The 27,899-nt window shown below is 37.7% G+C and overlaps 1 protein-coding gene across 6 annotated transcripts in view; it reads left to right on the forward strand.

The window, feature by feature from the left end:
- The first annotated feature begins 12,294 nt into the window (after positions 1–12,294).
- STX17 (syntaxin 17) overlaps positions 12,295–27,899 on the forward strand; it is a 110,199-nt gene continuing 94,594 nt past the window's right edge. Inside the window, exons 1-2 of one of the 6 annotated variants that reach the window (XM_007197061.2) lie at positions 12,295–12,338; positions 21,245–21,430. In XM_007197061.2, coding sequence (XP_007197123.1) covers positions 21,272–21,430 — 159 coding nt within the window. In that variant the 5' untranslated portion in view covers positions 12,295–12,338; positions 21,245–21,271. The other 5 variants (XM_007197062.2, XR_009008749.1, XM_057549312.1 and 2 more) reach the window with 5 other exon arrangements.

Below are 27,899 nucleotides of genomic sequence, written 5' to 3' on the forward strand. Positions count from 1 at the left end.
GGATGGTATTTAATTTTCTTTCTATGTTCCAAATCAGTTCATGTAGCAGCAGTTATTCCTTCATCAGAAGTCTGGGTAAACTCAGTAGTGAGTCCATCCTGACCATGCACCCAGTCTACCTCCTGCAGTCACCCTGAAGGTAATGTTTTAGTTCTAATAATATTGCCTGCATTTGGAACATCTCTAATTCCACTTTCAGAATTCTCTGCTGAAGTTTACTTTCTGTCTTTACAGGTAGAAAGGCATTGCCCTTTGGAGAATGGGTTTTTAACTTTTTCAGAAATAATCAAGTCTATTAGAAACAAAAAAAGGATGAACCTTGATCACCTAGTCAATTGAATGAGGGGGTAGGGAAGTGAGGAAGGCAGAGATTAAGGGTCTACACATAAACCAAGGAAACTGATTTAGTTAGGGGTCTTGTAAATTGTCTCCGAAAGCAATCTCTAAACAGGGATTTTTTTAATGGAGGAAAATGTCCTTAATACTTTCAAATTTTTAAGGATTGTCTTGCTTTTGAACGTTTAAAAATGCAAGTTTAGGGCTTCCCTGGTGGCGCAGTGGTTAAGAGTCCACCTGCCAATGCAGGGGACATGGGTTCGAGCCCTGGTCCGGGAAGATCCCACATGCCACGGAGCAACAAAGCCCGTGCGCCACAACTACTGAGCCTGTGCTCTAGAGCCTGTGAGCCACAACTACTGAGCCCGCAGGCCACAACTACTGAAGCCCACGTGCCTAGAGCCCGTGCTCCACAACAAGAGAAGCCACCACAATGAGAGGCCTGCGCACCACAACGAGGAGTGGCCCCCACTCGCCGCAACTAGAGAAAGCCTGCGCACAGCAACGAAGACCCAATGCAGTCAAAAATAAATTAAAAAAAAAAAAACAAGTTTAAAATGATAAGGGAGATTGAATATAGGAAGACATACAGACTTTTCTATATCTTCCTTTCTTCTGATCTAGCAATGTAATTCTAGCATTACAAATATCTTTTAGTAACAGAACAGGTTTCATTCCATTTCAAATGCATTTTTATATGTATGATTTTTTTTAAGCGGGATATCAGATTTTATCTTCTAATGCTCTGATAGGCTATAAATCTTAGCTCTTTTATTTAAACTTAAATAGAATTTTTTTATACACACAGGAACAAAGATTTAGGTAGTCTTAAGTTTGTATCTTAAATTCTTTTGAAAACAAAATTCAAACTTTAACTCTAAATGCAAAAATATTCAGTTACCAATAGATTCACATTATGTTCAAGTGCTATGTTATACAGGACTTAAACCAAATTTTAAAAGTTAGGAGATCAGCAGTAGAACCAGAAAGTAACGCCTGTAATGTTATTTTTCCAATCTGCCTGATCCATGCAAATTTCCCCAGGAGACATTTCAAATACTCTTCACCAGAAGTTAATTGAATAAGAAATTTAAAAATAAGAAATGATCTTTATCTATTTATAACTTACCCTTATTCCAGAAAGGATTGAAGATGGTTTACAAAACTACATATAATTCAATTAAATTTTTTATTTTTTTAATTTATTTTTTATTGGAGTGTAGTTGATTTACCATGTTATGCCCATCTCTGCTGTGCAGCAAAGTGACTCAGTTATACACATGTAGACATGTGTTCTTTTTTATATTCTTTTCCATCATGGTTTATCCCAGGAGATTGGGTATAGTTCCCTGTGCTATACAGTAGGACTTTCTCTGGAAAAAAAGTCGATTTCACGTAAACTGTGTGGCCCCATTCCTTTAGTTATGTTTTTTTTTCTGGGAAAAGCATCACCATTTGAGAAAAATGAATTCGAAATTATTCTAATTCCCATATGGGACCTAGTAACTATTTCTCACCTGCCCTTTAAGTCTATAGTTCTCAAAACCGACCACACTTAAGAATTATCCAGAGAACTTTAAAAAACATATTGATGCCTGGTTTCCACTTCAGCCCAATGAAATCATAATCTCTGAAGGTGGGGACCAGGCAATTACATTTTTTAAAGATCCCCAAGTGACTTTGTTGTGTGCCTCAGGTGGTTTTCTTATTCTTCCTCTGATCTCACCCTCAGTGACAAGTAGCTTTAAGAAGGCTTGCGGATGCGGGAACTCAGTTGTGAAACGAGAAGACTAATCAGATCACAAAGGTGATGAGACACACATGTCATTGAAAACAAATATTATCAAATGCCACATTCCAGGGCATGTGCTGGGAACACACAATAAATGACACAAGGTGCCTGCCCTCAATAAGTTTCTGCTCTAGTTGTAAAGACAGATATGTGAACAACTATACTGCAGAGTAAAATTAAATCAAGGTACTGTGGGAACAGGTGGAGGGGAATAAGGGAAGGTTTCTCTGGAGAGAAGAGATTTGAGGTGTGTCTTCAGGGAGAAGTAAAATTTTGATCAATGGAAAGGAAGCAGAAAACATTCCAAAGAAAAGAACAGCTTGAGCAAAGGCATAGAAGAAAGAAAGTGGATGGGATATTAGGAAATTAGAGGAACCTTGTGGAGCTTCAGAAAATGGTGGGCTATGAAGCTGGAAATTTAAATTAAAACTTGGAGAGCCTCAGAAGCCCCCACAAGAAATCATAAGTGTGCGTAAGATTGTATGATGCCTGTCTGAGAAGGAGGGGGCCACAACAAAGGTTTAAAAGTAACTAGTGCCGTGACCAGATCTGAAACAAATAGGAACATGATCAACATGAACTTTGGTAAATACATTTGAGGTAGTTACTCATCCTACCTTCAGGCAACCTTCTCTGCTTATCTGACCCTGGGACCTGCACTCTGGGGACCTGAACACACCTTTGTTTCATTCTTTGTGCCTTTTACATATGTTCTCTCTGTTCAGAATGCTCTGTCCTCCCTTCTTTAATAATTCCTATGTATTGACCAAACTCTGAAGTCACCTTCTCTGTGCTTCTTTCTATAGCACTTGTGTAGGGATAGCTTAAAAGGGCTTGTTAACTGTATTGTATTCATTGACATGTCTGTCTTTCCCTCCAGAAGGTGAGATCCTAGAAGACAGAAATGAGATCTTTTTAAACTTTCAATCACCAGGACTCAGCATGGTGGCTGGCATATTGACTGTGCAGACTGACTGATTGAATGAATGCGAAAGCACTCACCAGATGTTAGAAAGATTCAAACTTACAATTTATGTCCTGTAATGTTTAAGTACAGGGATTCAGGAACATTTTTTCCATATTTAAAACCCTTTGCTCAGGCTTGAAACATTTATCCTCTGAAGCGTTCATTTATATAAGCAAAGTGACAGTTACTGAACCTATCAGTTTATTTCCATGGAGCAAGCAATATTTCTTTCTTTAGTAATAATCTGCCAAAGAAATATTACAGTTAATGTATCTTTGGCTAGAGGAAATATAAATACCATTCAAAAAGCTCCTGTAATCCATTGAGGCCTACAAAAGGGAAAAAATCCCCTAATGGGTGTGACAATGACATTTGGGCTCTTGCTGGGCTGAAAAGAGGGAGGGTGGAACTCTGTGAATTTTGTTGATTTCCAATCCCTTAAATGTATTTCTGCTAGTTGGAGGATTAAAAGGTTTACTGGTGAGAGTGTCAGTTATGAAAGGATTGAGGATAGATTCTATAATCCTGTAAAAGAGAGCCTCGGCAGGTTCTCCAACAGGAATCTAGAAATATTTGGTATCTTGGAAATCATTTTGCGCTATTGTTATATTCTCTTAGTTCTTCTATGACAATCCTGCTGCCCCTGGAAGAAATGGCAACTTTCATGAACTTAATTTTTGTTGCTCTCATATTCTATTTGCAAGGCACTTTATTTTTCCCTGCAGTTCTATCAGGCTTTGCCTCATGTATTTTGGTGCTCTGTTGTTAGGTGCGTACACATTAAGGATTGTTACATCTTCTTGGAGAATTAACCCCTTTATCATTAGGCAAAGTGTCCCTCTTTATTCTTGATAATTTTCCTTGTTCTCAAGTCTGCTTTGTCTGAAATTAATATAGCTAATCCTTTTTTTTGAAGATTTATTTATTATTAATTTATTTATTTTGTTTATTTATTTTTGGCTGCGTCTGGTCTTAGCTGCAGCACGCAGGACCTTTGTTGTGGTGCATGGGCTTCTCTCTAGTTGTGGTGTGTGGATTTTTTCTTCTCTAGTTGTGGTGTGCAGGCTCCAGAGTGCGTGGCTCTGCAGTTTGCGGCACTCGGGCTCTAGTTGAGGCGCGCAAGCTCGGTAGTTGCGGCATTCAGGCTTAGTTGCCCCAGCATGTGGGATCTTAGTTCCCTGACCAGGGATTGAACCCACGTCCCCTGCATTGTAGGGCGGATTCTTTACCACTGGACCGCCAAGGAAGTCTCTATATAGCTACTCTTTTTTTTTTTTTTTTTAAAGGATTTTCTTTTTTTTTATTTATTTATTTATTTATTTATTTGTTTATTATTTTTGTCTGTATTGGGTCTTCGGTTCGTGCGAGGGCTTTCTCCAGTTGCGGCAAGCGGGGGCCACTCTTCATCGCGGTGCGGGGACCGCTCTTCATCGCGGTGCGCGGGCCTCTCTCCACCGCGGCCCCTCCCGCTGCGGGGCACAGGCTCCAGACGCGCAGGCTCAGCAATTGTGGCTCACGGGCCCAGTCGCTCCGTGGCATGTGGGATCTTCCCAGACCAGGGCTCGAACCCGTGTCCCCTGCATTAGCAGGCAGATTCTCAACCACTGCGCCACCAGGGAAGCCCCTATATAGCTACTCTTGATTAGCATTAGCATGGTATATCTTTCTCCATTCCTTTACTTTTAACCTTTCTGTGTCTTTATATTTAAGGTGGGTTTCTTGCAGAAAACATATAGCTGGGTCATGTTTTTTTTGTTCACTCAGACAATCATGCTGACAAAAAAAAATTGATGTATTCAGAGCATTCATATTTAAAGTGGTTATTAATATAGTTGGTTTAATATTTACCATGTTTATAACTCTTTTCTGTTTGTACTTGTTCTTTGTTTCTCTCCTGCCCCCTTTTTGTACTCTCTGGTATATCAATTATACTTCTTTTTAAACTTTTTTTTAGTAATTTCTCTAGAGTTTATAATATATATTTCAACCAATCTAAGTCCCCTTTCATATTACACTTACCACTTTATGGGTAGTTCAGTTACGTTAAACAGAGTTTTCCCAATTCCTCCCTCCTATTCCTTAAAATATTGCTACCATTTATTTTACCCAATGTATTGTTACTATTATTACTTTGAATAGTTATCTATTAGACCAAGTAAGAAGAAGAAAAACAAAATATTTTATTTTAAATTTATTTATTCCTCTTCTGGGCTCATCCTTTCTTTACATATCCAGATTTGTAATCTATTACATTTTCTTCCTCCCTGGAAGAATTTCTTTTAACATTTCTTGTAGAGCAGGTCTGCAGGAAATGAATTCTTTCACTTTTTTTTTTTTTTTTTTGGTCATCTGAGAAAGTCTTTATTTGTCCTTCACTTGTAAAGGATAAATTTGCTGGATATCAAATTCTAGGTTTGTGTTTTGTTGGATTTTTTTTTCCCCAACACTTTAAATATTTCACTCTACTCTTTTCTTGCTTGCATGGTTTCTGACGAGAATTCACATGTAATTCTCATCTGTGTTCCTCTATACGTAAGATGTTCTTTCCCTCTGACTTCTTTCAAGATTTTCCCATTGTCTTTGTTTTTTTGAGTTTGAATATGACATACCTAGGTGTAGATTTTTTTGGCATTTATCTTGCTTGGTTTTCTGTGAGCTTCCTGCATCTGTGGTTTGGTTTCTGTCATTAATTTCAGAAAATTCTCATCCATTTTTACTTCAAATATTTCTTCTGTTCCATTTTCTTTCTCCTCTCCTTCTAGTATGCCAATTATGTATACGTTACATCTTTTGAAATTGTCCCACAGTTCTTAGGTGTTCTGTTCTTTTTTTTTTCCTTTGCATTTTGGTTTGGGGAGTTTCTATTGCTATATCTTCACACTCACTGATTCTTTCCGTGGGACCATGTCCAGTCTACTGAAAAGCCCATCAAAGGTGTTCTTCATCTTCATTAGAGTGTTTCTCATTCTCGGCATTTCCTTTTGATTCTTTCTTAGAGTTTCCATCTCTCTCCTTCCATTACCCATCTGTTCTTGTATGTTGTCAATTTTTTCCATTAGACTCCTTACCATATTAATCACAGTTATTTTATTTTATTTTATTTTTAAGAATTTTGGTAGGAACTTTATAAATTTATTTATTTATTTATTTTTGCTGTGTTGGGTCTTCATTTCTGTGCGAGGGCTTTCTCTAGTTGCGGCGAGTGGGGGCCACTCTTCATCGCAGTGCGCGGGCCTCTCACTATCGCGGCCTCTCTTGTTGTGGAGCACAGGCTCCAGACACGCAGGCTCAGTAGTTGTGGCTCACGGGCCCAGTTGCTCCGCGGCATGTGGGATCTTCCCAGACCAGGGCTTGAACCCGTGTCCCCTGCATTGGCAGGCAGATTATCAACCACTGTGCCACCAGGGAAGCCCAATCACAGTTATTTTAAATTCCCTAATAATTACAAAAATCTATGTCATATCTGAGTCTGATTCTGATCCTTGCTTTGTTTCTTTAGACAGTGCCTTTTCTTGTCTGTTAATAGGACTTGTAATTTTTTGGTGAAAGCCAAACATGTTGTATCAGGTATTGGGAACCGAGGTGAACAGGCTTTTGGTGTGAGGTTTTACATTAATCTGGCTAGGAGCTGGGCTGTGTTTAATGTTTGCAGTAGGTATAAGAGGCTTCAATTTCCTCTAGCATCCTTGTTGTCTGGATTCTCCTAAAAACTCCTTATATAGAGACTGCACCTTGCAGTTCTTTCAGTTCTAATCCGCTGTGATTATTCTGAAGACCTGTAGATATGGTGCTAAGGTGTAGGGGGAGCAGGAGCATTCGTTAATTATGATTTACCTATGATTAATTTTCAGTCTTTCAGTGGTCTTGTGTCTTTGGGCTTTGACCTTCACAAGCGTTTCTCAGCCACTTCCCTGCCTTAGGAGAGACAGGAAGTCTAGAAGGGGCTGGAGTTGGGTAATGCAACCTTCTCTCAGCACCTCCACTCCCCCCACCATCATTCGTCTCTGGCTATGTAGGCCTCTGTTATAGAGAAGGCTCCATATATTTCAACATAGTTTATTTTCTCCTCCTCTGCCAGAAACGTGAGTTTTTTTTCTTGGCTCTTCACCATGAGAACCTGGTGAGCTTCCTGGAGGTAAAGCTCATGAATGTATGCAGTTCCCTGCCTAAGACTGCAGGCCCCAAGAGTTTCTCACTCTCACACTAGTCAACACTCCACCTCCAAGGATTTGTCAAAGTTATCATGTAAATGTTTCCACCAGCCTAAGACTCCAGGGACTTCTGTTTCAGATAAGCTAATGTTAGTTGCGATTCTCTGTATTTGCCTCTCTCTCCAGATTTCGGGGAGAGGGGCAGTTTGCCCTGAACCTCAGTTCTTTTATGAGTCAAAGAAAGGTAATTTACTTTAAGTTTGTCCATCTTTTTTCTTGTTGTACGGATGGGGGTGATGACCTTCAAGTTCTTTACAAGTCAGAGCTGAAACTGGAAGCCCTCAGAACTCTGTACAAACAAATTTAAATAGTGCTTTGTCATTTATCCAATTATTCATTTATTACAGGTACAAGGTATTGAACTAGAATCTATAGGTGGATACTGAGATAAGCAAACATGGAGGCGGTCCTCAGGAAGCTTATATTCTTACGTGGGATGGTACAAGACAGCTTCTCAACCCCTGTGCTTGACTGTGTCATAGGTGTGTGGAAGCATTAACTTTCCCAGCTCCCAGTGCAACTGAGCCAGTGGCAGAGGCTGAGAGCAGCTTTCTCTCTCAGTTTTGCTTTATAAATATCATTTTCTATTTGTGTCATGACAGGGAAAAGGGTGAAAAACACTGGAGGTGGCAACAAAACACACACCAAATTTCTATAATAAAATGCAGACAGTGATGCGTCAAAAAAAGATCAGATTATTAAGGTGGGTGTTTAGAGGAGGGAGGCCTTAAATCTAGAAATTCTAGAAAAATTACGAGAGGTCACATTTGGAGTGAACATGGGAAGATGAGTAGGATTTGAATGTGCAGAGAGGGAGGGGCAATCGATGGAGAATATTCCAGGTGTAAGGCACAGGTAGGATTGGGAAAAGGATTGGGATTAAGAATACTGAATTCGATTTGGTTAGAGCAGAGGATGAGTGAAGAGGAATAATGGGAGCTAAAGTCAGAAAGCAAGGTTGGGTGCATGTGGAATATCTATCAACTTGCACATTTGTATATTTATCATGTGATATTAATTGATATTCATGACAATAACTAAGGTACTACAAAATTCAAGGTGCCTTGTAAATTGCCAAAGTTTAAACAATATTTAGTAAGATTCTAATGCTAAGTAAGTTTACTGTGTTTTAGTTGCAAGCGTAGTATACAGTTGCATCTTTTGAAGGTGAGTTGGATGGTAAGGGGTGTGGGTATGAATTAAAGTCATTGATAAAGCGAAAATTACCATGTTAAAACTACTCTTGAAAATTGCTTAAATTGCCCATAAGGTCTTTTAAGCATGGTTTTATAAATACTACCTTGTGCAATAATTGTTGGGAGCACTAAGTTCTGAGAATTATTAAGATAATTAAAAGAACAAAAAGGTGGGGAAGGAGTCTTTAGAGAGATGTCTGGGCATTTAAGCTATTCTACATATTAAACGGTTATCAAATTCCTAAGTAGTGAATTGTTGATAAGCAGAGAATTTTAGTGTTACTGTTTGCCTGCAGAGTTCACTGCTTTTGGTTTGATGTAAGGTCTCTATAATCTTAATATATATGAACAGATTGTTTGGTAATGGTGTGTGTGTGTGTGGTGGCAGGAGCCACTAAAGCAGAAAGTGGAAAGGTTGAAGTACTAAAGCCAGGGAACACTATGTGTAAGTTTAAAATGATATCATAAGATAATAGAAACAAATGGAATTTTGTGTTGATAACAGAACTCTCTTGATTGAAAGTAGAAGTTCACTTGAGCTAGTTTAAGCAATTAAAGAAAATGCAGGGTGAGAGCTGGGGTAGGGTGGGGGATTAGGAGGCTTTGGGGTTTAACCAGACCTAAGTGGTTAAAGCTAAGCCACTTTGGGGTTAAGCTAAGCCTCAGGAATGAGCTGGAACCAGGAATTTGAATGTGCTGCAAACTCTGTTTCTTTTTTGTGCATCTAATCATTCTCACCTACCTCTCTTTCTGTCTCTTTCATGGCTTTTCATTTTATATTCTAAAGGTTGAAGGTCTCTAACAAGGGTAGGGATTACTGCTGCTATTTCACCACTATTTCAGAGACAGGTAGTAGAGAGAAATGCTATTAAGGAAGTATATATTCCTTGTCTACTAAGAGGTTTTATTTGTTTTAAATCAAGAATTACTAGATCTTTATTTTCCTTTTTTATTGTGGTGTAACTCACACAAAGTATATACACAAATCTTAGGTGTACAGCTTGATGAATTTTCACATATGTAATCACAACGGTTCAATACACAGAAACTTTCCAGCACCCCAGAAAGCTACTTATGCTCTCTCCCAGTTAATCCCACATTAAAGGTAACCACTATTATCACTTTATTTTTAACCTTTCTTCATCTCAGTTCACAAGATTGTTGGAATGTTAGAATGCACAAAGATAGAATGCATTCAGAACTGCAGTAGATATTTCAATAGTTCATATGCTAGAGAAAGAACTTAGTGAAGGTAGTGGCTTTAAATATTTTTTGAACATGACCTACAGTAAAAAAACAAAAAACAAAAAAACCCCCCACGTTTTTTAACAACATGGCCTAGGATATACATACAATCATCTCTCCACAATTTTAAGTGGGGTCACCAGCAGCATGGCTTCCTCTGATTCACCAGTCTATGGAGTCAAAAATACAGCCACCAGGAGCTCTGCTGTGAGCATCTCCTCCATTCAAGAAACAAGCCATATTAAAGCTAGAATCCTAGTTCCAATCTCAGAGTCCTGGAACAGGTATCTTATTGTTCCAGCTTGGGTCAGGGGTCTGCTCCTGGACCAATTCACTATGGTCAGGAGCATGGGTTCATGCCTGTATAAAATGGCTGCCAGAGGCTCATAACTGATAGCCTGCAGATCTGGTAGGGAGAAGCAGTTCCCAGAAGAGGAATGGACTAGGAAGATAACCTAGGAGGTCTATAGTATTGTGCCAAATCTGAATTTGATTCTCAGGTTCTCCATATACTTGCTCTATAATACTGGAAAAATTATGTCTTAATTCATAGAGTGAATATATATTGTTTCCTTAGCCTGTTCCAAGAATGTGCTACTTTCTAAGCAAATGATAATATACACCTTTCCTCAAGAAACAGCCTTATTCAGGTATAACTGACATACCATAAACAATATCCATATTTAAAGTGTATTTAAAGTGTATAATTTGGTAAGTTTTAACATATATATACACCCATGCAACCAGTACCACAAGCAAGATAATGAACATATCCATTATCCCCAGAGTTTCCTCGTGCCTCTTGGAAATCCCTCCCTTCACCCCTACTCCATTTAGCTATTATTCTTAATTCTTCAAATAGCTCCCATAATTCCTTACAAACACAAATTAGATTCTGCTCTTTGAAAGTGATCTTTTCTCCCATTACAATTTTTAATAGGTGATCGCTGTTTAGGAAAGCTATTGCTCTAGACATTTTACTGAATGTGTTTCAATTCATTCCTTGGGTTTTCCAAGTAAGCAATCATAATACCTAAAAAGAATATTTTTCTTTTTCTCCATTTATTTATTTATTACTGTTTGTTTTGTTTGGCCTTCCTGGTTCAGTTAGGACCTCAGGAAAATGTTGGCTAGTAGCAGCAGGCCTGCTCCTAACAACTTCAGTGCCCAGGCAAGAGTACAAAAAGAGGTCCACACACCATATATCTAAATATTTAAAGATTATAAATCAAGCTAACAAACTGTTAGATTTAAAAGTTATATTTAGCTACCTTGACACACCTAACTTATAGCAAACATACATATAATAACCTAGAAGTCTAGGTTCAAGTTTAGAATCCTTGAGTGTCACATCTCCCTAGTGTACTTGAGGTAGATTTTTCAGAGCTTAACTTGAATGACCTTTACTTCAAAAGCTCTTGTCTTGCATAAAAAAATTTTTCCCATGGTATTGGCTAATACTTTAATTTTTCTCCTTAGAATTAAAATCTTATAAACACCTCCTTCCTAGAGTAAAAGAAATCAGCATTCATTATACCCACAAAGAAAATCCAAAATGCTTAGCAGATTTTATGCTTTATTTTAGAAATTACCTTTCAAGGCAATTCTTACAGACCCCTAATATACATTGGTCCACAATTTCTACCCCTACTCCCACTCCACTGGAAGACCCTAAGAGCTGAGTTTCCTTAGCTATGGCTTGAACATCCTTATGACTTCTAAGGATAGTATCATCAGTGGATACGTTCTGAGCAAGTCATCTGAATATTCACAAACGCATATTAAAAAGGCTGGATCTGGAAGTCAGGCCATCCAGGGAGGAGGACTTGTGACCTGGACAGGGCTTCAAAGCCAACCAACTGCTTGTTCATTGGTATCAGCTGGTATAACTGGAAGAACTTGAAAAGGGAATTAGGAAACCCAGTTGAAGTTCCAACTGTGTCACTACATGGCTGAACTGCTAGTGAGTCACTAGAACTCTTTGTTGAGCCTTAGCGTCATTATCTATAAAATTGGGAAAAGGACACTGGCACTGGGTTGACACTGGTTCAACCCGTTTTTGGGAAAAAGCACAACTTGTCTGAGTTTCAGTTTCTGTGCCTGTTACAGTTAAGACTTGCGCCGTCTACCTCAGACGGGGGTGTAGATGGAGAAGGCAAAACCTCTGTGAGCTTCAGTTTCTATCAGTGTAAAGAGGTAAGAACACCCGGCCAGCCCACCAATAAAATTCCTAGAAGAACAGAGGAAAATGGACAGAAAAAAGTTGCAAAATGTAGAGGGCTATACAGATGTGAATTGTCTCACACTTAAAACACAACGAACAGACAGACTTAAAGAGCATCTGTGCGTCTCCTTCCTCTTGGCTCCCTTGTTACAACGCCACAACATAAATCAAGACCACTTAGTAAGACTGTCCAGAGCGGCAACCGTGTCTGTACACATAGGGGCGCCAGCCACACCCCTTGAGGCCGGGACTAGGCGGGAGGGGGCGTGGCGCAGCCCAGCCCGCCTATCGCGACGCCCCGTCCCGTCGCGCCCGCGCCTGCGCCTGCGCCGTGCGTACCCACCGGCCTCGAACGCCCCGGCGGGAGGTAAGGGGGATAGCGATAGGCCCCCTGGGGGCGTAAGGCCCTGGCCCGCGTCGTGGGCCCGGTGCCAGCCCAGCGCGCGGGAGGGGCGCCCTGCAGGAAGCAGGGCATCAGGTTGGAAGTGCGAAAGCTGTGGGAGCTCCTCTCGGCTTGAAGAAGTGGTGGTTTCGGTTTTGGAGGTGCTTTCGAAGCGGGTATAGGGAGGCGGCCGACCGGGCGAGCTTGACGGCCTCCCGGGGTCTCGGGGTGGAAAAGTTTACTTCGTCTGCCCTGCGTGTGACGCACTGTGGGTCCTAGGTCATCAGGGTCTCCGGCGTCTCGGTCCGGAGAGGGGCCCGCGCACCCATTCGGGGGCGGGGGTGGGGGGAGGCGGCGTTTGGTGTATGTGGCCCAGGTGCGCGGTGGGTGACGCTGCGAGGAATGACTCGAGGCTCGAGGGTATTGAGGGGAGGTCCTGGGGCGCGAGAGGGGAGCCTCCTGTCAGCCATACCGGGGAGGGTGGTTCGCAGAAGGCCTCACGTCTGTCTCCCCTTTTTACAATTCGGAATCGGAGGCTCAGAGAGCAGACCGTACGGTAGGTAGGTCCTAGGGCCTTGACTTTTCTTTCCAAATTCAGTACCCCTTCCCCCAGTGAGAAACACGGGGCGACGTGCCTGAGGGAATTCGGTGCCCCAGGTGTGGGGAAATGTGGGAAGGTGTTCATAACTTTTTTGGAAAGGGGCGTTGCCAGTGATATTGGACTTTTCCTAAGAAATGGGGCTTTTCACTTACAAATAACTTTAAGTAATTTGGTTAACCTCCCAGTACTTTTTCCTTATTGGAAACGTGAGTAGTGTGGTACTCAGCTGGTAATAGTTGTAAGCACTAAAGGTAGTTTGTAAAGCACCTGGCACCCGCCCCCGCCCACCCCAAGTGTTAGTGCAGTGAATATGATTGCAGTTCTTTGACCTCAAAATATTTGACGTGTCTTACGGGAAACATCAGTTTACACATTGTTTTAAGAGACTTTTTATTTTGAAATATTTTACAATTACAGAAAAGTTACAAAAGTAATACAGAGTTCTCTACAATTTCCTTTAATGTTAACATCTTACATAACTATAATACAATTATCAAAAGTAAGAAATTAACTTAAGTACAACGCTGTTAACTAAATCACCAACTTTCTTCAGATTTCATCATTTTTTATACTAAAGTCCTTTTTCTGTTCCACGATCCAATCTAAGATCCCACATTGCATTTAGTTGGCATGGCTCCTTAGTCTTCTCCAATCTGTGACAACGTCTAAGTCTTTTCCTGTCTTTCATGACCGTTACACTTTTGAAGAGTCCTGGTTAGTTATTTTGTAGAGTGTTCTTCAGTTGGGTTTTGTCTGATGTTTTCTCAAGATTAGATTAAGGTTGTGTACTTTTGTTGATACCACAGAAGTGTATATGCCCTTCTCAGTAGTTTATCATATGAGGGGTACATGATATGACACACTGCATTTGATATTGCTCTTGATCACTTGGTTAAGGTGGTATCTGCTGGGATTCTCTAATGTAAAGTAACTTTTTCCCTTTGTAATTAATCAGTATCTTGGGGGAGAACTACTTTTAAACAATGCAAATATCCTGTTTCTCCTCAAACTTTAATTTGTTGATTTTAGCATCCATTGATGATCTTGCCTTCAGTAATTATTACTGTAATGTTCTAATGGTGGTTTTCTGTTTCCCTCATTCCTTCGTTATTTATTTATTTATTTATTTATTTATTTATTTATTTTTATTTTTTTTGGCTGTGTTGGGTCTTCGTTTCTGTGCGAGGGCCTTCTCTAGTTGCGGCGAGTGGGGGCCACTCTTCATCGCGGTGCGCGGGCCTCTCACTGTCGCAGCCTCTCTTGTTGCGGAGCACAGGCTCCAGACGCGCAGGCTCAGTAGTTGTGGCTCACGGGCCTAGTTGCTCCGCGGCATGTGGGATCTTCCCAGACCAGGGCTCGAACCCGTGTCCCCTGCATTGGCAGGCAGATTCTCAACCACTGCGCCACCAGGGAAGCCCCTTTGTAATTTATTAATTGGAGTTTTTCTGTAAGGAAGAGCTGCATCTTCATCCCATTTATTTATTTATTGTTAATTTTTTGTATCTGTATGGACTCATTTATTTTTCTATTGGTTATTTTCCTACACTTTCGTTATTTGTTTTATGTCTCAAATTGTTCCAGCTTCGTCCATTTCAAGTTTTTTCAAGTTGCTTCCTGTGCCCTTTTTATAGGCTCTCATCCTTTTTTGAGAAGTTCCTTGCTTTTTGGCACCCTAAGATGCTCCAAGCTTCTCTTGTGTTTTCCCTGCACTGGAATCCACCATTTCCCCAAAGACCCCTGCTTTCTTTGTTTGGAGAGTAGTATTTAAACACCAAGGATCTGGGCGCTAGGTGTGCTCATTGCTACTGGGTTATCATCACTTCCAGTGCCTGGCAGAAGACATCTTAGAAGCGTGTGTGTGTGTGTGTGTGTGTGTGTGTGTGTGTGTGTGTGTATATTTCTAGCCGTATATACAGTCGTCCCTTGGTATCCACAGAGAATGGTTCTAGGACCTGCAGTGGATAGCAAAATCCGAAGCCACTTAGGTCCCATAGTTGGCCCTTTGTATCTGCGGTTCCATATCCACGGATTCAACTAACTGTGGATCATGTAGTATTTATTGAAAAAATCGTTATTTATTGAAAACAATCCACTGTAAGTGGACCCTCACAGTTCAAATCCATATTGTTCAAGGGTCAACTGCAAATCCATATATTTCATGGAGATACAGGCATACATATGTGTATATTCATGCATCTACCAAGATTTATATTTATTTTTGTGTTTGTCTGTATATATATATACACACATGTATTTTAGATATATGTCTGTATATATATATTTTTTTTTCTAAAGTTTATTCTGATACTTCTGTTTCTAATACAGTACCACAGGGTTCATTCTAGTCTTGCCTTTTACTTGTAACTTCTTTCTTCAACAGTGAGAAATCTGGCTTTTGTGTTCTACAAAATACTTCCTTATTTGTTCCGTCCTAGTATACACATAAAGTAATTTCAGGATTTCTAACCCATAGTCCTATGAGAAACAAATTTACTAACTAGAGTACAGTATAGTTGTGTGTAATTCTTTTTGTCTTTAGCCTTGTAGTATCCAGTTTAGTATCTAGGATCCTATATCTAGACACTAGTATCGAGTATCCAGCATCTATTTTCCAAAGTTACCTAGATTAGTTATTTTCTTCCCCTACTTCTTTCATTGTGGTTTTGTTGTTCATTTGTAATACAGTTAATTTTATTTTTTATAGTTTGTATTTCATTTTGGGTTCCCCCACATCTCGTTGTTTTTGTTTTTTAATATACAAAAATTCACCTTTTGTGGTGTACAGTTCTGTGAATTTTGATAAATGCATATAATTGTTTATCCACCACCATTGTCATGTCACAAACAATTCTGTCACCCCAAATATTCCATTATACTTGAAAAATAAAGTTAAAAGTAATACAACAACTTTACAGAAGTTTGAGAAATTAGGCATTTTTGTGTGTTTTCTCTTGTTTTTTCATAGGCATATTTTAAATACCTGTGATGTTAATGTAAATGTATTTTTTAATCGTATGTTTGAATTATATCAGAAATATTTCCCAGTTTTCTGACTTAAAAATCAAGAAATGCTGAAATACATTTTCAACTCATTATTTAATCACACTTTTAAACCACAATTTCTATATTGAATTAAGACCTTCCCTTAATAGCTTATAAACATTATTTGAGCTATTTTATGATCAGAGGCACTGTTGGATGACTTTGTTTCAGTAACATCATACTTTATGTAACTATTTGAATGCTATGTTCCCTTCTTAGTTTTATATGGGTATTTTATTGTAATTTTATAGAAATGGAAATGGTGGAGAGAAAAAAAAATACTCTCTAGAAGGAGACCAAGAGTTGGAAAAGTCTCTTGGGCGGGTCTTGGGCCAGAATGTCTTCCCTGAGAGATGGCCCTTGTGAGGCAGCAGGTTATTCCTTGAGCACAAAAAGCTGAGGGGCAGAGCCATACACTCTGACCTGGAAATATTACTTTTTGAATTCAAAAAAGAGAGCTATCATCATAGTATAGGGGAGCAGTGAAAACAAGCCAAATAGTCAATAATTGGGGTTTGTCAAGTACACCGTAAACTGATTAGTGGAAGAGAAGGCAGAATCATTTGAGTTGTATCTCAAATGATACACAAAGTTGAGAGGCAGATGGGATATAAAAGAGCATCTAGACAGAGGGAGCACCTTACAAAGCCAAAAGTAGAGATTGGGTGATGATATTTCAGTAGATTGGGTGGATTACTTACGAACATTTTATTTTCTTGTTCAGATAATAGGGAACTCTTAGAAGTCTTTATTCAGAGGAGGAGCATGTTGCCTTTGGTGTTTTAGATATATATTCATTGGTGGTAAACTATGGGGAAAAATTGGAGAGGGGAAAGAGTCTAAACGCAGGCCAAATAAGACACTTGTAATGTGCTATGCATATTGTGCTGTTTGACTAGAGTGATAGGATTAGACATAGTGTAGAAGAGACATGTGAAGAAGTGTTTTAGTTCCATTAGCAACTGTTGAATACCAGGTATGTTAAAAAACATTTTGATAGGAATAGTAATAGATATAAAGATAGCTTCTTATATAATCTGCATAGTGGAAGAAAACACAAGAGGCAATGTGATAAACTGGGAACATTAGTGTTAGGGAAATATTGATAATTTATGAGACTATTATATGTTAATATAATAAGAGAAAGACAGTCCCTGTAGCACGAGCAGGCAATTGATGAAAGAAGAAATGCAAATAGAGAATAAATCAATCTCATTAGTAATTTAAAGAATGCAAAATAAGACAATAATGAGATACCATTTTTGTCACCAGTTGAATGTCTTAAGAAGAATGATAATATCAGGTATTGGTTGGAGTACGGATAAATGGACATTTTAAAGTTTTTTAAATTGAAGTATAGTTGACATACAATACTGTATTTATTTCCAGTATACAACATAATGATTTGACATTTTTATACATTATGAATTTATCACCATGATGTCTAGTAACCATCTATCATCCTACAAAGTCATTACAATATTATCGACTATATTCCCTATGCTGTACCTTACATCCCTGTGACTTGTTTATTTTATAACTGGAAATTTGCACTCCTTACTCCCCTTCATGCATTTCACTCACCAGGCTGCCTCCGTTCTGGTGACCACCAGATTATTCTCTGAATCTGTTTCTGTTCTGTTTTGTTTTTTAAATTCCACGTGTACATGAAATCATACGGCATTTGTCTTTCTTTGGCTTATTTCACTTAGCATAATACCCTCTAAGTCCATCCATGTTGCAAATGGCAAGATTTCATTCTTTTTTATGGCTGAGTAATAGTCCATTGTGTGTGTGTGTGTGTGTGTGTGTATGTATGTATATGTATCACATCTTCTTTAGCCATTCATCTATCTTTGAGCACTTAATGGTTGCTTCCATATCTTGCTAATGTGAATAATGCTCTATGAACATAGGGGTGTATATATCTTTTCAGTTAGTGTTTTCATTTTCTTCAGATAAATACCTAGAATTAGAATTGGTGGATCATATGATAGTTCTGTTTTTAATTTTCTGAGGAACCTCCATACTGTTTTCCATAGTGGTTGCACCAGTTTACATTCCCACCACATGCATGTGGGTTCCCTTTTCTCCACATCCTTGCCAACAACCAACACTTGAAATTTCTTGTCTTTTTGATGATAGCCATTCTGACAGGTGTGAGGTGATAGCTCATTGTGGTTTTGATTTGCATTTTCCTGATGATTAGAGATGTTGATCATCTTTTCATGTGTCTGTTTCCCATCTGTATGTCTTTCCTGGAAAAATGTCTGTTCAGATCCTCTACCCAGTTTTTGATTGGATTGTTTATTTTTTTGATATTGAGTTGTGTGAATTCTTTGTATATTTTGGATATTAATGCCTTATCAGATATATCATTTCCAAATATCTTTTCTCATTGAGTAGGTTACGTTTTTATTTTGTTGATGGGTTCCTTCACTGAGAAAGCTTTTTATTTTGATGTAGTCCTATTTCTTTGTTTGCTTTTGTTGCCCTTGCCTGAGGAGACATCCAAAAACATATTGCTAAGACCAGTATCAAAGAGTATACTGCCTATGTTTTCTTCTAGGAGTTTTATGGCTTCGGGTCTCACATTTAAGTCTTTAATCCAGATAAATGGACATTTTGATATGTTGCTAGTGGGAATGTAAATAGGCACAGCCTTTTTTGGGACATTTAGTATCAGAAGCCTTAAAAAATGTGTGTGTCTATTAATTCTATTTCCAGGTATTTAAAGAAATAATCATAGATGGTAGTATGGATTTGTGTGAAAGAAGAGTAATTACACTGTGGTTTAGTTTATAATAGTGGAAAATTGGAAACATCCTGAGTGGCCAACATTAGATGATTAAATTATCGAACATCTGTACAATGTGATACCGTGCTGCTATAAAAAATACATTATAGAAAAATAATAATTTACATGGAGACATTTTTATTATATTTGATCAGGTTATTCAAAATAAATCTTTTATTCTTTTATTCACTGCTTCCTTTATTCACGCAGTAACAGTATACTTTATTATATTTTTTTGCTCCTTGCCATTCCTTTCCTTTGGGTTTATTTTCTTTTTTGTTAAAGCATGCCTTTTAGTAGTTCTTTTAATGAAGGGCTTGGTAATAAACTCAGTCTTTGTATGTCTGAAAATGATTATTTTACCTTCACTTCTGGATAATAATTAACCTGGGTATATACCAACTCAGCACTTTGAAGATATTCCTATCTTTTGATATGTTGCTTTGATGAAAAGTTTACTGCTTTTGTTGTTTTAGTTTATCTGTCTTTTATCTCTGGTTTGCTTTTTAAGATATTTTTTCTTTGTCCTTAATGTTCTGAAATTTCCCTTCCATGTGTTTAGGTAAATTTGTTTTTTATTTATGCTACTTAATATTTATGTGCATTTTCAGTTTGAGGTTTTACATCTTAATTCTCAGCATATTCTCTTTGAATAGTGACTTTTTGCCACTTTATTTATTCTTTCCTTATGGGACTCCTACTTGTTATTGAGCTTGTCATTTTATCCTTAATGTTGCTTATCTTCTTTTTATGTGTCCTTATTCCTCTGTGTTCATACTGATAGCTTCCAATCAATAATTGTCTTTTCAGTAAACAAAATTTACTGTTTAATGCATCTTTGGAGGTTTTTATTTGTAGAATTTTTACTTGGTTTATTTTCAGATTGGCTTGTTACTGTTTCATAATACTATCTAATTTTTTTAAGATTCTGTTTCTTTCTTTATATCTTTATCTTAAAATGTACCTATTTTAATTATATTTTTAGGTTACTTTATTATCTCTAGTCCCTTAGCTGTAAATTTTCCCATTTTGTTGGGGCTGTGGACCAATCTTTCGGCAGTGAACTTCCCCATGCATCTCTAATTCCCACTAAGTACTGTAGCTGTTAGACTCTTTATTTTTGGTGTCTGGAGATTTTCCTTTTTTGCTTTCAAGCTTAGATTAACTGTAAAGACCAAGTTACTGGTAGATGAGAGAATCTGTATAACCAACACTTCAAGATTTTCAGTTGTGAAAGAGAGAAACAACATTATTTAGAATAATAGTTCTTAATGATTCTGGAGTGATAGAGCTTTTTGATAATTTCATGAAAGCAATGGACTCTGTCTTCTGAAATAATTCAAAAATATATTCATAATTTTTTGTAAACATTCAGGAACTCCTCAAGTCCCAAACCCCTACCTCTGTGGACCCCAGTCTAAGATACCATAACCCAATGGAATTAACATAGTCAACTCATTTATTTTTAATATGGGAGAGGTTATGGCTAATTAGATGGCATGAAAACATGATGTACAACAGTGGTTTTCAAGCTTGCTTAAGCAGTGGAGCCCTTTATTTACAGAAAATCTAATAAGTTCAAATTTATGAAATAGATATAAGTAAATTTTCTCCAGCTGAAGCAGGTGTGGGGTCCTGGAGCCTGTCCACTTGACAACCTTTACCATCACCTACCCTGACCCCAAAGACGTAACCCTGGACTCTCTGGAACACTGCTAAAAAAAAAAAACTACTGGTGAATTAGAAAGAGCATTTGATTGCACCCTCAGGAATACTGGGTTCTTATTCCAGCTCTGTCACTGGTTACTTGTACTGATTGTAGACAATGATAATCACTTTGTAAGAAAGGGAAGACGCAATTTAAAGGACATCAATGAGAAGAGTTGCATTTTATAATATATTTGAAGTATATAATTACATATGTTATATTAGAAATGGAGTTTTTACAGCAGAAATGTTAAGAATGAAATTTTTTCTTCCAATTTTGCCATTTGACACCTTTTTAGAAAACATTATTCACTGTCCAAGGTACATTGGGAGATAAAGACTTGAACAGTATACTTCTGGTTTTATGAAAAAAGTTATTTAAATATATGCATACATATATATATCCTTATATTAAAAAGACCTGGAAAGACATGCATCAAAATGGAAGTAGGGGGGCGGGAGGGGGAAAAATGGAAAGAGTAGTTAACTATAGGTGAGGAGATGATTGTTGATTTTATTTTATTCTCTTTTTCCTATTTTCTAATCATTCTAAAGTGAATATACATTACCTTTGTAGAGAGAAAAAGATTTTAAAATAAAAGTTTTGTTTAAAAAACCAGTCACTGAAGTTCAGCATTAAGTTGAGTATGTATTTAGAATATATTATAAAATTCCCTAATTGTTGGCTTTTAAAAATAATGGAAATAGATTTTTTAAATTCTTAAATAAATATTTCCCTTTTAGGTTTTTCTACATGAGTGGAGAAGGTAGATGTTGCAAGTAGAAGAGATACAACATTTTTTTAGGATGTCTGAAGATGAAGAAAAAGTGAAATTACGCCGTCTTGAACCAGCTATTCAGAAATTTACTAAGATAGTAATCCCAACAGACCTGGAGAGGTTAAGAAAGCACCAGATAAATATTGAGAAGGTGAGTTTTTTTATTTCTTTCTTTTTTTCCATTTTTTTCTTTTTTTACCACAAGAAACAGTTACATATTCTGATTTATATTTGTTGTGCATTTCACCTGCATTGAGACTATTAGATAAGAGTCTTCGCTAAAACACCTAGCTCCTGTCGATTTAAAAACATTATTCATTTTTTCATCTGGGTTTTCTGTTTTACAAATACCCCTCTCACATTATTCCTTTTTTAGGAAGGGATATAAGAATAGAATCAATGCCTTTTTAGTTATACACAGTGATGAATTGAGCAGTTAATAATTAAAATACAAACTGTTTGATAGTTGACTATAATGTGAAGGTGGTAGACTTCGGCTAAAGGGCTTCCCTTAATTTCATTCACCCCATGGCAAGTTTTCTGAACTGTGAGTGTGTGTTCCTGTCCTTTCAGGTGCAAGTAGATTAAAGAGGTAAAATCACTGTTTGATATGAGGGAGTTTCCCAACTTCACTGCTTCCCTTTGAGGAAAGCCCAAAGTTGAGAAATACTAGCTAGAGGTCAGTTTAAGAGATAGACAGAAGGAAGAACCAGTTTCAGGGACTGTGGTGGTTTCATAGAACCCGGTCTGGCTAGGGTCTGATGGAGTGGTTGTGGCATTTATGGGAACGTCAAGTTTACTGAGTACTGAGCATTGATTTGGCAGGTTACCTTGTCTTATTTGCTGTGGGATAGGTCAGTGGTATTTGATCCTTCAGAAGAACCTCCCCCAGTATAAATTTTAAGCTGTGTGGCCCTCCATTAATTTTTCTTGGGGGGTGGGGGGAGGGTGGAAGTGGTCATTAAGCCTTTGAGTATAAATAATATTTAACACCCTCAACTGCATACCTTATACAAGTAAGAAGAGTGTCAACTTTTTCTCTCATAGATACCAGCTGTCTTCCTAGTACTTAAGTCTTTTGTAAAAGTATAGAAAATAAGTGCCAAGAAAAATAAGATGAAAATTTCAATGCAAATATGAATAGAATTCAAGATTAATATTTAGTCATCTCTTAACTTCTTTCTTCTTTATCCATAAGCAATAAGTGCTATGACTTTTAAGGATGGAGGAGTTGTCTGCTAAACTGGTTATTCTTGTCATGAGCAGAAACAAAGTGTTCCATGCTTTGATTAATAAGGAGGGCTTGTTCTTTTAGCACTGTAACAGTATAGAAATGGAGTTGTTTACTTCAGATTGATCATACCTGTGTTTGATAATGTGTGTGTCAAAGTCCTGAGCTTATGTTGAAGTGCTCAGTTACAAAGATGGTGAGAATTTGGCAAGTGAATTGATTCTGAAAGGAATAAATAGGTGGACTGTGGTCTATTAAGACTGGTTCTTTTATTGTCCTATTTTACCTTTGGCATTTTCCCTTTGGCAAATTTCCCTTTCCTTGTATTTATTCTATACGAATGTGCTTGCTTTCATTACCCTCAGATCCTAGCCACATGTACCACCCAGTCATCAATGGAAAGGCCAGAACCCTGGGAGAAAGTTGTGGGGATAGAAACAGGTCTATTACTGATTTAATTAGCTGCGTCAGAATTCAGAAGAAGATTATTCCAGAGTTATAGAGATCTTTTTCTGCCGGAACATTTTTCCTTCAGCATTTTCTGAAATTTTTACTTATTAAAATTTTAGACAATATCAGAATAATTATAACTTACAATACAGGTGATGCTGTCTGAAGCTAAGCAGTTAAACTCATACTGAGCTATGTTTTATTCCATAATCTTGATCATTCTATCTCTTGGTTTTCTAGTTTAGTTATGAAAGTAATTTTTTTATCTATGTAAGATTGAATAGCATATTTTAATAGATAGTTTATGGCAATATAAAAACATTTAAAAGCCACAGTGTTCACTGTGGACAAAATAGTTAAGAACTAAGTTTAGACTCCAGGTGTCTAACAGTGCCTCATTTTCAAAAAGGCATGTTTTTCCTGGGGGAAGGGTGTAGAAAGATAAAATATTTATTATGTTAGCCATCAGTCATCCAATATGAATTTAAAAGAAGAAAGTCAGACTGAAGGGAAATTGAAAGTAAGCCTTAGTGGAGTGATTCTGCAACATCTGAAAACAATGAGAGTAGTGTGCTGTGGACACCTGGGACTATATTCCATAGGTCCTTCAGCATTACGTTTTATTACACATGATAGACTTGATTAGAATGTAATCCTGAAATTTGAAATGTTAGCATTCAGCTTTCTTGGCTAATGTAAAATAGACTTAAGCATAGTTAATAGGAACAATATCATAAGCTTGGAACATAATTTTCTTTGTTTCATTTTATAGGGCTTTGGGGGAAAACTTACTGTGTAACATGTACTGTATTAGTTAGTATATGGTTAAAATGCAAGTGGCAGAAAACCTAAAAATAGCTTATTAGATGAGATAGAGGTTTTTTGGTTTTGCTTTCATTTTTAATCTCTCATAGTTTTGGAGGTGGTCTAGGGCTCCAGTGGCAGCTCAACAGTCATTAAAGACTCAGGCTGTTTTTATCTTGCTTTCCAATCCTCAACTTGTTTCTGTCTTACATGTAAAACAGCAGCTCCAGCTCTAGCTATCGCATCCACATTCCAACTAAGATGAAAGAACCAGAATCCTATTTTTTCTGAATATGTTCTTTTTTCTCTCAATTCTCTCTTTTTTTTCTTTTAAAGAGAATCCTCCTGTTCTTGTTTTATGGATGCAGTATCATACAGTCTCTCTATGGTGGTATTATTATTATATTTTTTAAAGTTTTCTTCTGTTTCCTTTTCTGTGTTTCCTTCCTTCCTTCCTCCCCCCCTTCCTTCTTCCCTCTTCCTTCTTTCCCCCTTCCTTCCTTCCTCCCTCCCTCCCTCTCTTCCTTCCTTCCTTCCCCTTCTTTCCTCCTTCCTTCTCTTCTCTTTTTTCCTTTTCTTAAATGTATTCTTCTCTCTCTTTCCCTCTCTCCTTTTCTTCCTCCCTCCTCCCTCCCTTTCTTCCTCACCTCCCTCCCTCCCTCCCTCCCTCCCTCCCTCTCTTCCTTCCTTCCTTCCCCTTCTTTCCTCCTTCCTTCTCTTCTCTTTTTTCCTTTTCTTAAATGTATTCTTCTCTCTCTTGCCCTCTCTCCTTTTCTTCCTCCCTCCCTTTCTTCCTCCCCTCCTTCCTTCCTTTCTTTGTGTCAGTCTACAGTATTTTAGGCTTTCCTTGGCTAGCTGTCGATATTTAAGAGTGCTAATTGGAAGGGGTGTGTGTGTGTGTGTGTGTGTGTGAGAGAGAGAGAGAGAGAGAGAGAGAGAGAGAGAGTGGGTAGCAGAGAGAGAGAGAGGGAGAATGGGTAGCAGGGCAGTAGTAGGGACCTTATTACCTGGAGACGTGAACAGAGGAGGATCTATTTTGATGGGCAACCACCAGATACTCTCCTGGAGTGTTGTATTCTGTGATGATAGAGGCAGTCCAGTTGCTTGGGCCTATGGAGAGGACATCTGATAGACTACCTATTCCTTACATAAACTTTCAACTAATCCTTCTGTTTTTAACCCCACCATACACATCCTCCTGGTTACCTGGTAGCTGGTACCTCTGGTTACTGAGTCTTTCTGGAGTAGTGCTGTGCATTGGTTTGCTTCTCACTGCTTTTCTCCCCCACCATCCACCCCTTCTGCAGCCCTAGGTTTCAGCTTTCTCTGCTCTGCTAAGTTCAGCTGCAACATATCCATAGTCTTTCCAGCTTCCAAAATTTTGTTAAAATTTCTTGTCCATTGATATCTTCTGTTGTATTCTCATTATTCTTGTGAATTTATACCTTTTAAAGTTCTTTACTGTCATTTTAGTTGAATTTTGGAAAAGAACAGAGATGAATGTTTGTGTTCAGTCTGCCAGGTTTAATGAGAAGGGAAATTATTACAGGATATAAATATATGTTAGCTTTTCATAAGTGTTGGTGTTTGCTGTTTCTTATATTGTTAGCATTGAAAATTATGTAAAAAATTAGTTTTCTAATCTGCAAGTTTACAGTCCAGTTAAGGAAATAAGATAGGATATGATGGGGCAACATATAATTAGGTGTGAAAATGAGTGTTCAGGACTGTTCAGGCAGTATGAAGCGTGAACTATGTGGTACAAAATCAGATATAAGCAGTCTTATTGATTTGTTATTTATTGATTTGGTTTCATTTATTTGTTTTCTTAACTTGTGGTTACAACAAAAACCTTTCCCATTTCTCTTTTTAGTCTGAGAATGTTTATTTCAATCTTACAATCACATTTTCCCCCTCATTCTTTTTTTCTGATAGACTCCTGATTCAGTTTGCTTTCTCCTGTGTTACAGGATAGGAAAGCCTCAGCACAGGTGGTGAATGATAATGGGTCTAATGGTGGTATTTCCATTGTTGTCAGTGTTTGGTTAGCAACGAACAAGAGACATATCCTGTAGTTCTGGCTAATGAGACTTGAGGGAAAGCCTGTTTGGGATATGGAACTTCTGGAAAAGACTTTCCTACAGTTACAAAGATATACATGGGAGGAAACAGTCCTACTGGTCTTAATGTCTGCCTGTTGTGTCTGGAACTATAGCCAAGAGGGGACAAGTCTGAAAATGAAACTCTCTGTTGAAGGTAGTAAAGCAGATAGAACTTGGGTGCTTGACAACCTTGTAAGCTTCTGAACTAAACTACCCTTGAATTTATCATCCCACTTCTAGGGTGCTGCTTATGTGAGATCATAAATATCTTTATTATTAAAGCCATTTTTTTAACTTTGAGTTTTTGGTTATTTGCAACCAAAAGCATCCTAATTGCTTCAAGTCATAGCACTGCTTTAACCTATCTCTGTAGTGTTGCTGTGCAAATAGACAATACAAAAAATGACATTTTGTAAAAACTGCATTTTAGAAATGTTTGTCAGTGGTCCCAACTTAACTAAATTTTAAGGGGTTATTTCATGTAATTTTCCCCCCCAAACATATTAAATCATTTAAAGTTTTTTCTCCTCTCCAAGTGTTTGGAATAATAGCCTTTAATAGTGTAACCTAATTTAGGTTTAACATTGTGTAGCAAGCATAGAAAGTCTGACCTATTTTATTCCTTATTTTTCTTAGAATTTTATTATTATAAGACATAAGGTCATCTATTCAGTCTTCATCCAAGACACTAATCTCTTCTACAACTTACTTGACAAGTGAGCAAATAATAATGATAGTAACGATAGTAGCTGTTGTGTTTATCTGTTGAGTGCTGTGTAAGGTTTTTATATATATCATTTAATCCTCACAACATCCCTATGGGTTACCCTTATTATTGTCTTCCTTTTTTAGGTGGGGAAGCAGACTTGGAGTGGTTAAATTACTTTCTTGAGATCACTATGCTGCTAAATATATTAATCTTCTAATGTTGTGCTTGAAACATAGTGTGTTCTAAGTTTGTTCTTACTCTTTCTTGGTTTTCATTTTCCTCTTAGTCATGTTTATTGCGGACAGTTCTATTTTATGATCATTTTCCTCAATGAAGAAGGAAGATGTAAAAAAAAAAAAATAGAGTTGAATACTTTGGCTTTCCTACATCTATTAGCAACATCCACTCCATTTGTTCACCTTTCAAACTTTGTTTTTTTGTTCAGATCCCAACTTAGTAATGTTCTATGGAACATGCCCTGGTTGATTCCATCCTGGGTCAGATATAAATGCACCATCCTCACACAGCACTCTGCAGTAGACCTTAAGGTTCACCACCCCATGATTGATTTTTAGAGAGTTGTAAAGGTAACATTAAAATCTTTCTCATAGAGTTATTCTGAGGATTGAGATATTATGTGAAGAACCCTTGAATGCAAGGTTGATACTTGGAAATGAGTTACTTATAAGTAAGTTATCATTCCCGGGCAGTCAACATTGGTGCTGTCAGTTAATTGTTTGTAATCATTAGGAGATTCACAGCATTCCTGAGACCCTTTGTGTTTGTTTTGGGTTTTATATTTTTTATACATGGTAGGCACAGTAAGGTGCCTTACATTAGCTACACTATAAGGTAGATATTATTATTCATCTTCATTACATGAGTAATCCTAAGTTTATGGCTTATAATCATTGGGCCATCTATTAATATTATGTAGCTTTACTTTTAGAGTCTTTGATATTTTCTCTTTTGTTGAGTTTAATAAAGTAAATTTATTTGAATTGAATACTTACACTTTTTATCATCTACAATACTGATTGTTATCCCACCTGATTAATCCCCCACAAAACCATCATCTTCCCTACGAAAAGTCCTGATCATTCTGATCACTGAGGTATCCTCTGATACCTGGCAGAAGGAGCATTCCTCTACTTTTCCTGCTTCTTTTCTCATCACTCTTCCCATCATACATTATACCACAAACACATTGATCTTACTTCAGTCCTTTGGATTCCACACGTGACATTGATCTTACTTCAGTCCTTTGGATTCCACATGTGACTTTACACCTCAGAGTATTCCCAGGTCTTTTTCTCTCCAATTG

This window comes from Balaenoptera acutorostrata, chromosome 6 (assembly GCF_949987535.1).
Source record: "Balaenoptera acutorostrata chromosome 6, mBalAcu1.1, whole genome shotgun sequence".
In the NCBI taxonomy this organism is placed as follows: Eukaryota; Metazoa; Chordata; class Mammalia; order Artiodactyla; family Balaenopteridae; genus Balaenoptera; species Balaenoptera acutorostrata.